The sequence below is a fragment of the Labrus bergylta genome, chromosome 23 (genome assembly GCF_963930695.1).
Source record: "Labrus bergylta chromosome 23, fLabBer1.1, whole genome shotgun sequence".
Lineage (NCBI taxonomy): Eukaryota > Metazoa > Chordata > Actinopteri > Labriformes > Labridae > Labrus > Labrus bergylta.
In genome coordinates, this window is record NC_089217.1 from 16,486,400 (window position 1) to 16,502,086 (window position 15,687).

Genomic DNA, 15,687 nt, shown 5'->3' on the forward strand with positions numbered 1-15,687 from the left:
CGGGTGACCAGGCTTTTATAGATTTGGTGACGTAGTAATTCACTCCTACGTAGTACTGTACTCCACACAGCCGTTAGAGTTTTTCAAACGGAAGGGCAGACACTCTGCACATTTATAACACAATATTTCAAATTTCAATACTTTGTACTCAAATGTCGAGATTGGGACTTGGATTGATCCATAACACTACTTAATACTCAGATACAGAGGTTTATAGTTGAAAAAAGTGGTTTCAGGGTTTAGTCACTCTTTAATGATCTACCACTCGCCTTGACACAATGGATATTTTTTTTGTTTTGTTTTTTAACTTGAGCTTTATTTCAAAGTTGCTTTGTTCATTTCAATCATATCAAGTATATGTACAAAAACAAACAAAATATGGGTCATACAGCAGGTGGAAAAACAAAACATAAGACACTGATAATCTTTTATCTGGTCAGTTCATAAATGTACCACATGCACAGGTATCTCTCAAAACTTCAATTCAGCCAATACTTAATACCCCAAATGTTTAAGCATATGCATCCTCATAGTCTTGACTTCCTCTGTCCAACACCTATTGCATGTAGAAAGTACATTCCCAGTGCCCATCTAATTGAGTTATGCAGTTGTGATCTTAATCTATCTTTGCAAATGAAGTAGTACCGGTTCCCATTTATTTTTTTAACCTTTCCCTCCATTGTTGTACAGTAGGTGGCTTTACATTTCTCCACAACACCGTAATAATTTTTTGCAACACTCAGAGTAAATATGTCTGTTTTTTTTGTGTTTATTTCTTCTTGAGTGTTCCCCAGTATAAAAAAAATGCTGGTTCTAATGACAAATCAAGCCCCAGAATTGTTGTGGTCTCTGCCTGAATATGTCTCCATTTATTCAATTTGGGACAATCCCAGATTTTATGAGTATGGTCTCCTATCTTCCCGCACTCTCTCCAGTAAAGCTCAGATGTGTTGCTGTATCTCGCCATCACGGGAGTGGTTTTAAATATTCTCATTCAGACTCCCTCCAGGTAGAACTGCTTGTTAGTTTATGCACAGAAAGACATGTCTTTTCCCACATTTCATCAGTAATAATAGTATTCATTTCTAATGCCCATTTCTGTTTCATTTGTAAAGTGTCTCCTGTGTCCTTACCCTGAAACCATCTGTAGAGATGGGAAATCAGATTCTTTTTCAACACTCCTTCCATAGTCAACATAAAGATTCTTTCTAAACTCGATCTTACATACCAGCTCCCAGTCTTAATGCGTCTGTAGATAGCGTCGTAACTGGAGAAATCTTAAAACATCCATCCCTAATAAACCAAATTCTCTGTGGAGGTGTTCGTAAGATGTCAATACTTCCCCTTGACAGAGCTGAATAACGGTAGTTAAACCTTTGTCCGACCATTTTCTGAAGCCGTTAACAGTTTTAATAGGTAAAAAACCTGGAATAGCTACAATTTTAAATGTCCTGGAATTAAAAAGATGAAATTTTTTTTATATCCAGCCAAGTCTTCATTGTGAATTTTATCCATTCATTCTCTATTTTTTAACTTCTTCCAGTTCACTTGGCTTAGAAATGGAAGCTCCCCTAAAGGGATGTCTGGACATGAATTGTGTTCTATACTGACCAGGCCAGTAATAATATTGTTAGTTATCCTTGCTATTAAGGTCTTCAGTTGTGCCGCCCAGTGGTAGTATTTGAGGTTAGGTAAATTAAGCCCCCCCTTTTGCTTTGGTAGTAATAGTATCTTAAGTCTTACTCTTGGTTTCTTGTTCTGCCATCTAAACTTTGTTATCAGTTTGTTGAAGACGTTGAATATTGCCATAGGGACTCCGGGTCCAATGGTAGTTTTTTAAATGAATTTTCTGAACTTTTATCGTTTGCTGGCTTTGACAAACTTATTATTGCTGGTGACATTAATATCCATATTGATGATCCCTCTAATGGTCTTTCAACTGAGTTTTTAAAACTCACTGAGTAACCTAGTACAGCATGTATCTGGGCCAACTCACAACAGGGGCCACACATTAGATTTTACTCTAGGTTTGGCCTTGGAAAACGTTTTTATCTCAGATCATTTGTGTGTGTACTTCAGCACTGTGTTTGATACTGCCCCAAAATACCCCAGCGTTACTATTTGTTCACGTATCTTTAATGAACATAGTGCTTCAAAATTTTCAAATTCTCATTCCCTTGGCCAACTAAACCAAACTCCATCTTTACTATCTCAACACAGTGGCTTAGTTGACTTAGTTAATAGCTTTAGAAGTAGCGGCCGAAGCAACAGAGTCCGCTACACGATGCTATAATGAGAATATTTGACTTTAAATCAATGCTATGTGTAGTCCAATGGAATGACAACATCCACAAAAGAGCGGAGAACAATATACTGATGAACAGAAAACATAATGCAACCTTTTAATTACGTGCACTGAGATCGTAGTGGTCACGTGCAGACACTTTATGCACTGTGTGGCAGTCACTGTATAAATGTCATACTCTTCCCATTGGCTCGAGGTAAATTCCCCGGAGAATTTTCTGCGGCGTTCTCACTCGGACTTTCTGCGAAAAATATACTAGGGGTCTGGTCGGAGTAACTCCGGGTAAAGTCTGCGTGAAAAATTTGGCTGTGTGTGTTCACATATAGCCTAAAGCCCCTCCGGGGAGCCTAATCTCCGGATTTTTTCAAGAGATTTCCGTATGTGTGAAAAGGGTTTTATTAACCCTGCCCCCCGAGCTCTGTCAGCTTCCTCAAATGCTGACTGTGAAAAGTTCTTCTCTTTTTCCCTCAAAAAAAAATCATGAATATTAGGTCTAATATTGTACCAACAACTGCACATATTTATGATTATCCTGTCTGTTCTGAACTGCTCAGCCATTTTCAATTAATTTCTCTTACTGAGCTTATCGATACTGTGTCTCACATGCGTACCACCTCAAGCCCTATTGATATCTTACCCACCTCACTCCTGAAAGAGGTTATTGGTACAATTGGCCCCAGCTTACTTTACATCATTAACTGTTCCCAATCATTTTAAACAAGCAAGCATCCAGCCCTTACTCAAAAAGCCTAACCTTGATCTATCACTTCCAGAGAATTATAGACCCATTTCCAAACTCCCGTTCATATCTAAGGTTCTTGAAAAGGTTGAAAAGGTGTTTTTTTTTTAGCCTGCTCGCATCTGTTTTAAACAATAATGACATCTGTGACAAGTTTCAATCAGGGTTCTTCCAACGACACAGTACCAAAACTGCTCTTATCAGGGCTACAAACGATTTGCTGATGAGCGCTGATAATGGGGAATGTTTGGTTATATTGCTGTTGGACCTAAGTGCAGCATTTGATACTATTGATCATAAAATTCTAGCCAATAGACCTAATCAGTTTGTTGGCATCACCGGAACCGCACTCAGATGGTTTGGGTCATACCTGTCAAATAGAGGATTCTCTGTCTCAATTGATCATTTTGTTTCTTCCTCGGCCCGCATGACGTACGGTCTGCCACAGGACTCAATTCTTGGTCCAGTCTTGTTTTCCCTGCATATGCTCCCATTAGGAAATATTATGAATCACTTTGAGGGGGTCTCCTATCACTGTTATGCTGATAATGTGCAAATGTACCTGTCGTTCAGGTCAGACAATATCAGCCGCTTAAACAATTTAGTGGAGTGCATGGCCCCCATTGAGAAATGGATGAACTGTCGTTGTCTGCAGCTAAATACAGGGAAGACAGAGGTCATTTTCTTTGGCCCCGATCATATAGCAAGCAAATTCAAGCCGCTCTTTGGTCCGGTCTAACACCCAATATAAAATCTACAGGTGGAAATGTAGGTGTTACATTTGATTCACAGCTTAACTTCATTCCGCACATCAATAATCTCATTAAATCCTGTTACCAGCTAAGAAACATTAGTAAATTAAATCAACTCTGTCTTTCCCTGACCTAGAGAATCTTATTCATGCCTTTGTCTTTTCACGTTTGGGCTACTGCAACTCACTTTTCACTTGCCTGAGTCAGTCCTCAATGGCCAGACTCCAGCAAGTGCAGAATGCTGCTGCTCAGATTTTAACAAATGCAAACTGCAGGTCCAACATTACCCCAATCCTTTCCTTCCTCCATTTGCTGCCCGTTACTTACAGGGTTGATTTAAAAATTATTTAAAAAAACTTTTAAAACACAACACGGTCCAGCCCCCCCCCCCCCTCCCACATTAAAGAACTTTTAACCCCTTATGCTCCGAGCCGAATCTTAGATCATCAAGAGCACCTTTATTAGTCGTTCCTAGATCTAGGCTGGTTACCAAGGGCGACTGGGCATTTGCCATCAGAGCACCGAAGCTCTGGAACTCCTTACCTGTAGAAATTAGGCTGGCAAACTGTTCCTATTTTGAAATCCTTGCTCCAAACACATTATTATAAGTAGACCTTTTTAACGATTGATTAGTAATTAATGTCCTGCTTTAATTAATGTAATACATTTTTATAACTCACCAATGTTTTATCCTGATTCTTTTGTGAAGCACTTTTCATGTATTTTTTATTTTGTTTAATTGAATACATTCTGTAAAGCACTTTGTAACCTTGTTTAGATAAGTGCTATATAAATAAAGTTATTATTATTATTAAATGCACTATTGGGGGCACATGTGTGACAATATAATGTTAACCATATTCTTAATGATGGGAGGAGGTGGGTGAATGTAGTGAGGCAGGTGGTGGGCCAGAACCATCTCCCAGGCATCCACCAGCTGAACATTAAGTCCTTTGAACACAGCTCTGACCACCTTGTCCTGTTGAATAGCATACCAGTCATTAAAGGTAAATATATAGGGGTTTGTACCTCTGAGGTTTGGAGTCCTGATGACCACCAGCGTGTCTGGAGCCCTGTTTAACAGACGAATCACCGCCCTGCGGATGCCGTAAAGCCTTCTGATGTAGAATTGCATTGGGAAAGGAGTGAGGTGGGCCCAGATGCCAAAAATTACAACTGTGTTGGTGCCACCAACTACATCATCTATTTCATTGGCAATGTAACGCAGCTCACTGGTTGGGATATGGATGGAAACACTAAGAGGAGGACCGTGTAAGTGGAACTTCACCAAGATGTTTTTTGCATTGTCCCATATCATGAAAGGTCCTGATTTCTTCGGATTATTCCGGTTTATCTCTTTAGCATCTGAAAGTATAAAAAAAAAAGGAGCAGATTAAGCTGTGAAATAAATACAATTAAACTGTTGCCTAAAATCACTGTGAATCAACTACCTGGAAGTGAAGCATCAAGGTACTCAAACCACTGCCTGACGGTGGAGTCTCCATACATGTGGACCACCTTTCCTTTCAGACACTGACTGATGGCAGAGGAGTTGTTGAATTGGTAGACTTTGGTGCCACCTAGTGGTCGCCACACACCCTGGTAGTAATACCCAGAGAGTCCAGACTTCCCACTGCCTAGACTATCCATGGGTTGCTCTGAGAATTGTTGATCAAAATAAGCATTTGGTTATTAAACTCATTGTTGTATCATTTGTCAACAGATCCCCTAAAAAGGCCAAAACAAGGTCTCTGCTTTACCTTACTCATTTTACTTTACACTATGAGGACATTATACATATGTCACAAAAGCATTTGTAGTGGCAACTTTCATAAACAGTTTTTATCACTTAGTAGGAGCCAATCTGTTTCTTAATTCTGAAATATTTACTGTAAATAATATTCGTATTTCTTATGATCTAAATGTTGTGTTTTACTAACAGAGGGTGCCTTGCTCAAGGGCACCTCGGCAGTGCTCAGGACGTGGACTGGCACCTCTCCAGCTACCAGACCAATTTCCGGACTCGGCCCATGCCGGGACTTGAACCGGTGACCCTCTGATTCAAGTCCCTACAGACTGAGCTACTGCCGCCAATTAAATGGATTAAATGGACCATGATTAAAATGGCTTCTACAGAGTTCTTTGATGTTTTTCAAAAGATTAAGTTCATGCTTTACTACAATATAGTGAGTGTATGTCTCGAATGCACATGTTTATTGTGGTTAAGGAAAATGTTACCAAATGCCTTTTATTTGACAATGTTAATTATTTAAAGTAAATTATTTACAGATGTTAAGTGATTTGAGTTTTTTATTAGTACACTGGTACTGAGTTAATGAGATAAGCACTTGCAGCTCTTCCTCAGTTTTGTAGATAGAAGCTGGTTTGTTTTTTATATATTTTTGCCTTATATGTATATCTGCTTGAATACAGAGAGTTAGGTTGTATGCATTTTTACCAAACCATTTTTATTTTCAAGGTCACATGGAGATTTTTGTTGAAAGTTGAAAGTAGAAAAGTTGTGCTTTACCTTTCCTTGGAGGCAGCACAGTAACATTGGCCGGTCCTGAAGCCTGAATGAAGACTTGCATGTTGACATTGCTGGGGGGGAAAACTCCCATGATTAAGACTCTCTTAAACACACTTCATTATGTAAATGTCAAATGTGATTTAGTCACCATAAATCAATTTGCTTCCATATTTGGACTCCATAGATACACTTTATAGTTTTGTTGATGAGAGAGACTTAAAGTGTTCAGACTAAGTGTTTTGATAGGTATCATCTTACACTGTAAACATCTTAAGATTTCATCTTTGCCTCCTGTAGTTACAAACACAACATTTCACCCCAGGCGATAGATATTTTACACTTTGTTTATAGTCATTACATGTAAAACTAGATGCATCATTTCTATTGCTGTGCTCCCTCACCTTTTGAAAAGGTTCGCCTCATTAGCCTTGAGTTTTATACGCATTCCTCCGTTCATGTGGTTCATCCTGTCATCACAGCTCAGTTTCTTTGGCTTGTAGCAGAACCATGGGTCACCAGTACGGAGGTCAGTGTAGTTGCACTGTGGCTGGTTGGTTTGACGTAGACAAATATTACAGATGGTAGTTTCAGAGATTGAACCTGAGTGGAAGAGGCTCTTTAAGATAGTCCTATCAGGCTCTTCTCTGTTTAGCCTACGGAGGACTGTGATAGCCTCGCTTGAGTGGACAAGCGTAACCTGATAAAACAAAGAACAAGAGTTTAAAGTTCTAGCATACAAGTCATGGCTACTAATTATTAATTGAATAATGAGAAAACAAAGTTGTATTTTTGGTGTCCCCCTCCTCCTGGGCTCACCGTCCCCAGAAGCACACACTCACTGCAGGTGAGTAGTGTGTAAGTTTCCTGCTTGTACATAAACTGCAATACCGCATGCTAGCACAAGCTAACCACCGATGTATGACATCTGCATGTCTAAGAGAATGCAGGCCAATTCTGTAAGAGAGTGAGAGCCAACCCTCGTTTTTGAACAAGGTTTATCCGTGTAGCGTTTCGTCTCACCTCACTATGATTATATTTTAAGTTATAGCCGCTACTTCCACATCAATCATATTAGCCGGGGGTTGAATCGCAACCAATAACTGAATTGTATCCACTCCTAAACACACCTGCACACTGACATTGGCAGGGGGAAGCACATCCACTCCACACCCAGAAAACTAAAACATTAAAATGCAGGCAAAGGACAGGGTGTCTGGAGACACAGTCACCACTACAGATGTATGGAGGCCCACTCAAGTGATGATTGAGTAGCATTACTTTTGTCTAAAGTCTATATTTTATTTTTCAGGTAAAAGCTACTGTCTTAATAACGTTTAACCGTTTTGTAAGACTGGTTGTAGACGCTTCACTCATCACTGTGACTTGTACACTAACTCAGATTGGCCATCTTTGAAGGTGCGCAGGCATATACACTAGCTGAAGCTTATTTATAAAGCTCTTCTATGAAGGTAGATATGTTGCAAAATAGGAGAGTTTGTAGAATGTGATGTGAGAGTTTGTAGAATGTGCCACACTGAGCTCGGGAGAAGACCGTTTAGTTTTGCTGCTCCCACTGCATGGAACTTTCTCCAAAATGACTTGAAAATGGCAGAGCTCTTGAAGCCTTTGGCTCGATCTTAAAAGATAAAAAATGCGAGACAATTGGACAGTGCCTGTGTTTCTGAATTGTTCCCTGACAAGATTCTGCACTTTATCTGTAAATCAATTTGCACATTGTTACAGTTTTTTCCAATTGCTAACACATTAAAATGATATGCATAGCACAATTATTTAAACTGACACACAGAGAGCAAAACCTCTTCTCAAGTCTCCAAAAGTCTAAACACATTTTCTGCTTTACACACATTTTGCAATTCAAAATGGCACTTTTTAAATGCACTGACCACGTTTCTCTGCATAAGACACAACAATCTGACATAAAGTCACAAGTTTGCCATTTCAAAACACTGCCATTCAAAATGACACTACATGAGCTAATTGGCCAATATATGTGCCACCTGGCCAAACACCTCAGTGGTTAACTGTTATCACTTCAATCAGGAAGTAAGAACTATGAAAAGACACAGGTGAGCACTTTTTTTTTTACAACAATGGAAGACGTTGCAGAGAGAGGAAGAGGGAGGGTGAGAATGAGAGGGGGAGGAAGAGTGTGAGGTAGGGGTAGAGCTGGTAGAGGAGTTCATGGCCAAAGAAGACAACAACTTTCAAATGAAATCAGAGCAACCTTAGTTGATCGTGTCATCAACCATGGGCTGACAATGCGAGAGGCTGGACAGAGAGTGCAGCCCAACTTGAGCCGTTTTACTGTACTGGTATATGTAACACTGACTTGTTTTGTGAAAAATAAAAAAATAAATGTTTCAACAGCATGTGTGTGTATCTGCAAATATTTCTGTGCATGTGAACAATCTGAAGAATTTTCTACAATTTGAACTATTTTAGTATTATGGCAAAGCATACTAAATTTGAGAGTGCTTTTCATTATGCCCAACAGTGTGTAGTTGGTTAGACAAAAATCTGGTAATATGAATGAAGTGTGTGCCATTTGGTGCAAAAGTTTGATTTTGATAATGCTATATGTAGTTCTGGTTGCAGTGCTTCATTTTGCAGGATATATGAGGTATTTTGCAGTTTGGGTGTGTGGTTTTGTGAACCGTGTTAAGTATTTTGATTAAACCAGCCTAGTTTGCAAAATAGTGTTTCAGCAATTGGAAAAAACGAATTGTTGTTCTCTCTTAACTTATTGTTTGTAAACTGTCTCTTTATCATGTAATGCTTTTTATGACGTGTGCTGCTGCCCTCTTGGCCAGGTCACCCTTGTGAAAGAGATCCTGATCTCAATGGATTATTTATCGGGTTAAATAAAGGTTCAATAAAAATAAAAAAAACATGTTTATTTGTGTGGGCATTTTGACAAAGGGATTAAAGGTGAATGACTCATTAGAGACCGTCAGAAGAGGCAATTGGAGGAACAGCAGTTTTTAAAACTTCAACAATGTCGTTTCTTTTTTCTTCCTTTTTATGTTGTTGTTTGTTGGCAAAAGTAAGTCAGGGGGAGTGGTTTATATTTCATGAATTAAATGACCTACAGGACATTGCATTAGGTAATTATTTAGTCATCACTTATTGTACATTAACAATTTAAAGATATAGCCTTGAACTGTACCTCAACCTGTGCACTTCCTTCCCAGAGTAAAGAGAATACAGCAGAGTAGGAGCCATTAAGGTGATCCACCACTCGTCCAGCCACACCTGCTTCAAGTGCCCTGTTGTGCAATCGGGTTACAATTGCATCTCCTCCAGACTTCTTGGGGTTACCTTGGAAGTCATACATTTTTATCATAACTTCCAGCTGGTCTCCTACATGCCGCTCGTCTCCAACCCCCCCTGGGAGAATGGTGAAGGTGCTGTGGGCGGCGTGACTTGTCTGATTCAATGAAAAAGGAGCTGGCAGAGGAGGAGTTTCAGGCCAAGCAATGGACTCCAATATGAGACGTTCCTCCTCAGCTTCTGCAGAAGACAGTGGCTTGAAGGTGCAGAAGTTGTCAGGCACTGGAGAAGCAGTGGGAGGAGCAGTGTGGGGAGCAGTGGGAGGAGCAGTGAGAGGAGCAGTGGGCTGAGTAGAGGTCACGTTCTTGTTGATGATGGCAGAGTTTTCTTTATAATTTAGCTGGAAAGGAGTTGAAAAAGAAGGATGGTGACAAAGATGCATCAAACAAATTTACTAAAATAAAATAAACAAAAAAAAGATGGAATATTTGTCCAAATAAATTTGTATTATTAATAACTGTTTATTTTTAAAACTTTAATCTGCCGGAAGTCACTTTGGAATTATTCTTAACTTGACCTAAGGACAATAGTCGTTTACATTTCTTGATCTTACAGCATGCTCTCCCCTTATGAACATTTCATTTACAAATGTTCTCTTATTTACTCTTTTCAATGATCAAAGTTGTGTATTAATTTTTTCCGATTATATATTGTCTACTTTTCCCTCTCAAAGTTAGGTGTTTCTGTATCTGGTGCATTATTAATTTAATGGCGGATTATAGACATTTTATAAGACCAGGCCGATACACTGAGGGCCACTCTATAAAACACTGAAGTAATATCCACTGCAATGATCTCAACATGGAAAAAAAAGTGTTTCGGGACAGAATTGCTCGGGATCTAATATGATGATGTCAGGGGACAAGAAAACAAAGGATCCTTTCTTCTGCCCCTTCATCAACTCCATTTTCCATTGTATGAGTAATTGCACTGCTACATAACTGTCAGTCTAAGTGAGACAACAACTAGCAAGATGTGTGAGTCAAGATGTCACTCTGTTAATTATGTGATTCTGCACATCTTTCTATCAAACCAGGAGTGTACAGGAAATGTACAATATGTCACATTTTATGACGCTCTTTATACTAAAATGTCTAAATTAATTAAAAATTGACTAAGCTTGTGTTGTAATAACTTTATTTCTATAGTTATGGACTAAGCCTATATGTTATATATTTGTCACATCTAACAACAATCTAACAATCTACAATCTAACAACACCCACTGCCCCCCCCATTAAAATATTTTTAAAAAACCCACAGAAATGACAAATTAAAGGCGTAGGCCTACCATAAAATATAAATTAACCAATGCAGGAATAAGATTAAAAAATGATACACAATTTATATCAGATTTAAATGAACTCTGTTATACAGCTGCACAGCATAATTTATATGGCAAGGTACAGCAGCTGTCTGAATGGAGCTAGTGCAAATTTATAAAGAGTCTGTGCATACGACATTTTACACATAAATCCAGCAGAAATCAAGTATATCCTCTGAAAATAACTGAGTCATGTCTGTCTACAAGGAGTGTGACACCCGAGTCCCTCTGTCTGTGATGTTTTCAGAGCCGTATCTACAGCGTGTTTACATGGACGGGACGGCCGGCCGGCTGCTCCCCTCACTCAGTATAAATCTACTGCATATAGCTCTGTTTACATTTGTCAATAATTCAGTTTACTTAGTCCGATCACTGTCCACTTATATCTCTAGTCTACTGCATCTATTTTGTATTTTAATTTAGTATTTAATTTGGTATTTTATATTTTTAGTTCAAAGTTTTTAGCCTTCTTTGTTATGCTCCTGCTCTGGGTGCCTTTGAATTGCCCCCAGGGGAAAAATAAAGTTTCTTGAAATCAATAGAATTGAATTTATCCTGCTTCATGGAATATCCCTCTGGTCCTCACAGTTATGACATTATTACCCTCCTGATGTCACTTGTTGATGAATAGCCAGCCTGTCTCCTCAACACAAACTCTTTCAATCTGTATATATAAAATAACTGTGCTGAAGACTGGGGCGCCCCACTGTCCATATTTTAGTAATTAATTGTAAGAAAGGCTAGAAGCAGAACCCAAGTAATCTCCATGTATAAACTTAAGGACTTGAGTGGACATACAAAATGTAATAATGAAGTAGACAGCTGATATCTGTGTATTTTTATTTGTAGGGAGCAGATGAACACCTTCATTGTTGCACTTCTGTACAAACTTACATTTAATGGATTTTTTTACATATCACTTTCATTTCAGCATAAATCTTACTTAACAACTATGGCTGTATTTTAAATTCAACTACTTTTTGTATGTATTTTCACGATAATGGGTAAAATATGCATTTTTCAAATCCTAAAACTTTTATTTATTTATGGAAAGCATCTCGCGACCCCCCTTTCAGTGTCTCAGGAGCCCCCAGGGGGGCCCAATCCCCACTTTGAAAGACACTCAATGACCACCTTTAAAGTGTTACCAATAATCCCAGTTCTCACCTGCAGCAGGTCCATGTTTCTTAGTACAAAGAACAACACAGTCAGAAGGAGAAGGATGACACAGGTCTTCAGAAGTTTCATGTTGACATGGTTACTTATAAAACCTTTTAGCCACATGGTGAGTCCTCTGGTACTGGATTAAAACAACACAAAGGGGAAACAGACTCAGTGTTAAGTTTATCATATGAATTCTTCTGGAAGTCACTTAACTCAGTCATAAAAATCTCTGAATATTTATAGTGTCATCATGTCTCACTACCAACATCAAACTAATCTAGTCAATCGAGAATGTGATAATTATATGTTACCAAACAGGGAGTTTACAACAAAACAACTTTTTGGTGCTAGAGGTTTGACAGAAACATAATTACAATGTTCATACTGATGGACAAATTCTCACAATCAGGTGTGCCAAGGTTACATGGTCTTATGAAATGTACTGAAGTCACTTGAGGACAAAAGGTTGACTTAAGGTAGGGTTAGTTTACCTGCAGGCACGCAGTAATGGAGGCACGAAGGAAACATGTACATTTAGTCTAATCAATCAATCAATCAATTTTTATTTGTATAACCTCAACTCATAACAAGTGTTATCTCGACACACTTTACAAAAAGCAAGTAAAAGACCTTAATACCTAACTAAAGATTGTTTTGAAGTAGACATTTTAACTGGTACTATTTTGTTACTTTATACTTTAACACATTTACATTTCAGATTCTAATTCTATTCCATTTATTCCTCAATGTTTTTTCTTCAGTTTCACTTGTTACTTTGTAGATTAAAAAATCAATGATTCTAAAAATCATGATGTATAATTTTAGACAACATTAAATTAAGCTCATCAACTCTGTGTCTCACAGCTTCAGCATATATGATACCATGTCTACAGTAATTTAATTGAAACTATTCAAATAGCTCATGCTTACCGAATGACAACACTTATTTTTTGGCATTTAAATATATTTTGATGGCACTGTACTACCTCTGAATGGAGGACTATTTTAAACTAGATTTATCAAACTGAACATGTGCTTTTTAACTGATGGGATCATAGATTGATAAAGTATGATATATGACATGGGGTTTTATATCAGAGTTTGAACTCAAACAGTGAAGAGTATTTCCTATCCCTAAAGTATCCAGTAACAAAACAAGTAAATGTGATAGAGGGGTTCAATTAAAAACAAAAATCAGAAGCAAGAAGCTTAAAGCATGCAGCATAAAATGTTAAAAAAGTACCTTCAAAGTAGACACTAATGGAAACATGTTGTTTTCTCAGCGTCTATAAAATGAAACACAAGTTTCACCCAAACAAAATAAAGAATATTACAGCTTACCTCAGAAGAGATTAATTTGGAGTGAACACAGTGGTGAAATCTCTGTGATGTGACGGCAATCCAAATTAAAAAAAGTAAACCTTTTACTCAGAAAACAAGACAACCTGTCATAACAAGAAGCGTCAAAAAAGTGATAAAGAAGCTTCATAAAGTCATCAAGGTTAGAAGTTCTGTTATCAAGATGACACATTTAACAGTTGGTTGCAATAATATAAACGCCAGCTGAACAACAACTGAACAGATGAAAACCAGTTTGACAGTAACTGAAGTACGGGCCTGAAGCATAAACTCTGCAAAAACAACGCATCTCCATTGAGTGCTGAAATATGTCAAGGTGGTGGAGACACCCATATGGAAAAAAAATAAAAATGTTTTACTAAATGTTTATATCTTTAATCTGAAACTTAATACATGCATGACAGGGATGGGCAATATTTCTTGTTTTCATGATTTCATGGCAGATTTTGTCATGTTTTCTTCATGTTTCCAATTAATTGATATGTAAAAATTGACCTGAGGGCCTCATTGAGGGTTGATGGGGGCCACCAGTTGCCCACCCCTGTGCATGACAGTCAAACCACGTAAAAGATCCAGAATCCAGTTTTGAAATATGAAATGTATATAACTCTTTGAAAAAACCTTTTTGAATCTTTCTGTGATCATCAACATCAGAGAATGATCTTGTTTCGTAACTTGCATACCTACAACATGTGCTTTATATTTCACAATCTGAAAACTCTGGCCAGAGCACTATTAAATCAGATCATATGTCATTGTTGAATTTTAGTTACAATATATTAATCACATCAGCACAAAACAAACAGTAGCCTTTATTTAAGACTGATCATTACTACTTACTACATACATGATGCTCTATAATCCCTCAGCTACAAACAGACACCTCCTTACACAACATGATGAGAGCAGATGGTGAAAGGTTGAGAATGACATGTTAAGAACATCCTGAACCACAGGAATGTGGTCTTTCAACATGGTTTGTTTGAATGTATTGAAAGGTGAGACTGATTAGAGCGGTGCTCGTTCATTGTTCAGGTGAAGCTATACGTGTTCTTGTATGAGGGGTTAAAGTTATACTGGGGAGATGACTGTACCACAGTCATTTGAAACAACTGTAATTAAACCTCATCAATTTAAACACATTGAACACATCCCTATCTCGACTGCACAAAGACTCAGCCACTCTGCTGCTTCTCTTTTTTATACCCAATTATGATACTCACCTTTTTCCTGTTAACCTTATTAACTGTGAGATGTTCCATCTCGCCTGGGCGAGGGTGTATGATGATTGAAAGACCCGAAACACCCGATGACCCCAGGTTACATCACTGATGATGTGTTCAGGAGCATCCACGAGATGTATTCTATCAATAGCTGTTATTGAAAGACTTTCTCAACTCTTTGTCCCCTTGTTGCAACTTTCAAAACTTTTTTTAAACATGCTTTCAGCCTCAAATTTAAAATAGGAGTCCATTTTTCAAACATTGATAGAATTTCTCAGATTCAACATTTGATATGTTGTCTTTGTGCAATTTTTTAATAAGATATGGTGTTTCAACCTTTTAAAAAAATAATCATCACCTTCTATTTTAATTTTAATTTTACACAGCATCCCAACTTTTAGGAATCAGGGTTATAATAATTAACGGCATGAATACTCGACTTGAAAGATTATCTGCATGATTCACAACCTTGCAATGCCATTTGTTCTGCATTATGAACCATTATGAGGCACTATGCACCCAGAAAGTATTTTTTGAAGATCAGACGAACGTTGAAAAAAGTCATCATACTTCCCTGATATCATCAAGTCCCGGTAGTAAAGTAATCCAACAGGATTAAAGATATGGATAGGATCAAATCTTGAAATCAGGTTGTTTAAAAAAGAAAAGGAAAACATGATCAGATAAAACCAATCCAATCCTGTTTTGTTCACTGGTAAAACCTTCAGTTTTTGTTGTCTAAACTTCTGACTATATGATTTCTTTAATCCAAAAACTCAGGATTATGGTGATACCAGCAGAGTGCTGGATTCAGGATGGATTACAAGAAAATGTCAACTATGACATTACATATCAAATGTGTTGCAGCTGAGAGGTTCTCTCAACTTGTGTGGATTGTGGCGCCCCCCTGTGGACAAATTATGCAGTGTAAGGTCCTCTTT

General features: G+C 38.0%; 1 protein-coding gene across 1 annotated transcript; it reads right to left on the minus strand.

Annotated features, from left to right (window-relative positions):
* Positions 1 to 10,290, minus strand: LOC110004221 (NXPE family member 3-like). The gene is made up of 5 exons (XM_065951631.1): positions 9,514 to 10,290; positions 6,728 to 7,023; positions 6,327 to 6,397; positions 5,243 to 5,454; positions 1 to 5,177 (listed from the first exon to the last, which is right to left on the minus strand). The coding sequence occupies exons 1-5, from the start codon at positions 10,057 to 10,059 to the stop codon at positions 4,617 to 4,619; spliced, it is 1,686 nt and encodes a 561-aa protein (XP_065807703.1). The 5' UTR covers positions 10,060 to 10,290; the 3' UTR covers positions 1 to 4,616.
* Positions 10,291 to 15,687: the final 5,397 nt, after the last annotated feature.

What these genes read in the sequence shown, in the direction of transcription:
- LOC110004221 (XM_065951631.1), bottom strand. Translation starts at nt 10,059, where the DNA reads ATGCATCTTTGTCACCATCCTTCTTTTTCAACTCCTTTCCAGCTAAAT. An exon ending in AAGGAAGTGCACAGGTTGAG is followed by an intron (nt 7,024 to 9,513) that starts GTACAGTTCAAG and finishes TTGTTTTATCAG; the next exon opens with GTTACGCTTGTCCACTCAAG. An exon ending in GAGGCGAACCTTTTCAAAAG is followed by an intron (nt 6,398 to 6,727) that starts GTGAGGGAGCAC and finishes TTTCCCCCCCAG; the next exon opens with CAATGTCAACATGCAAGTCT.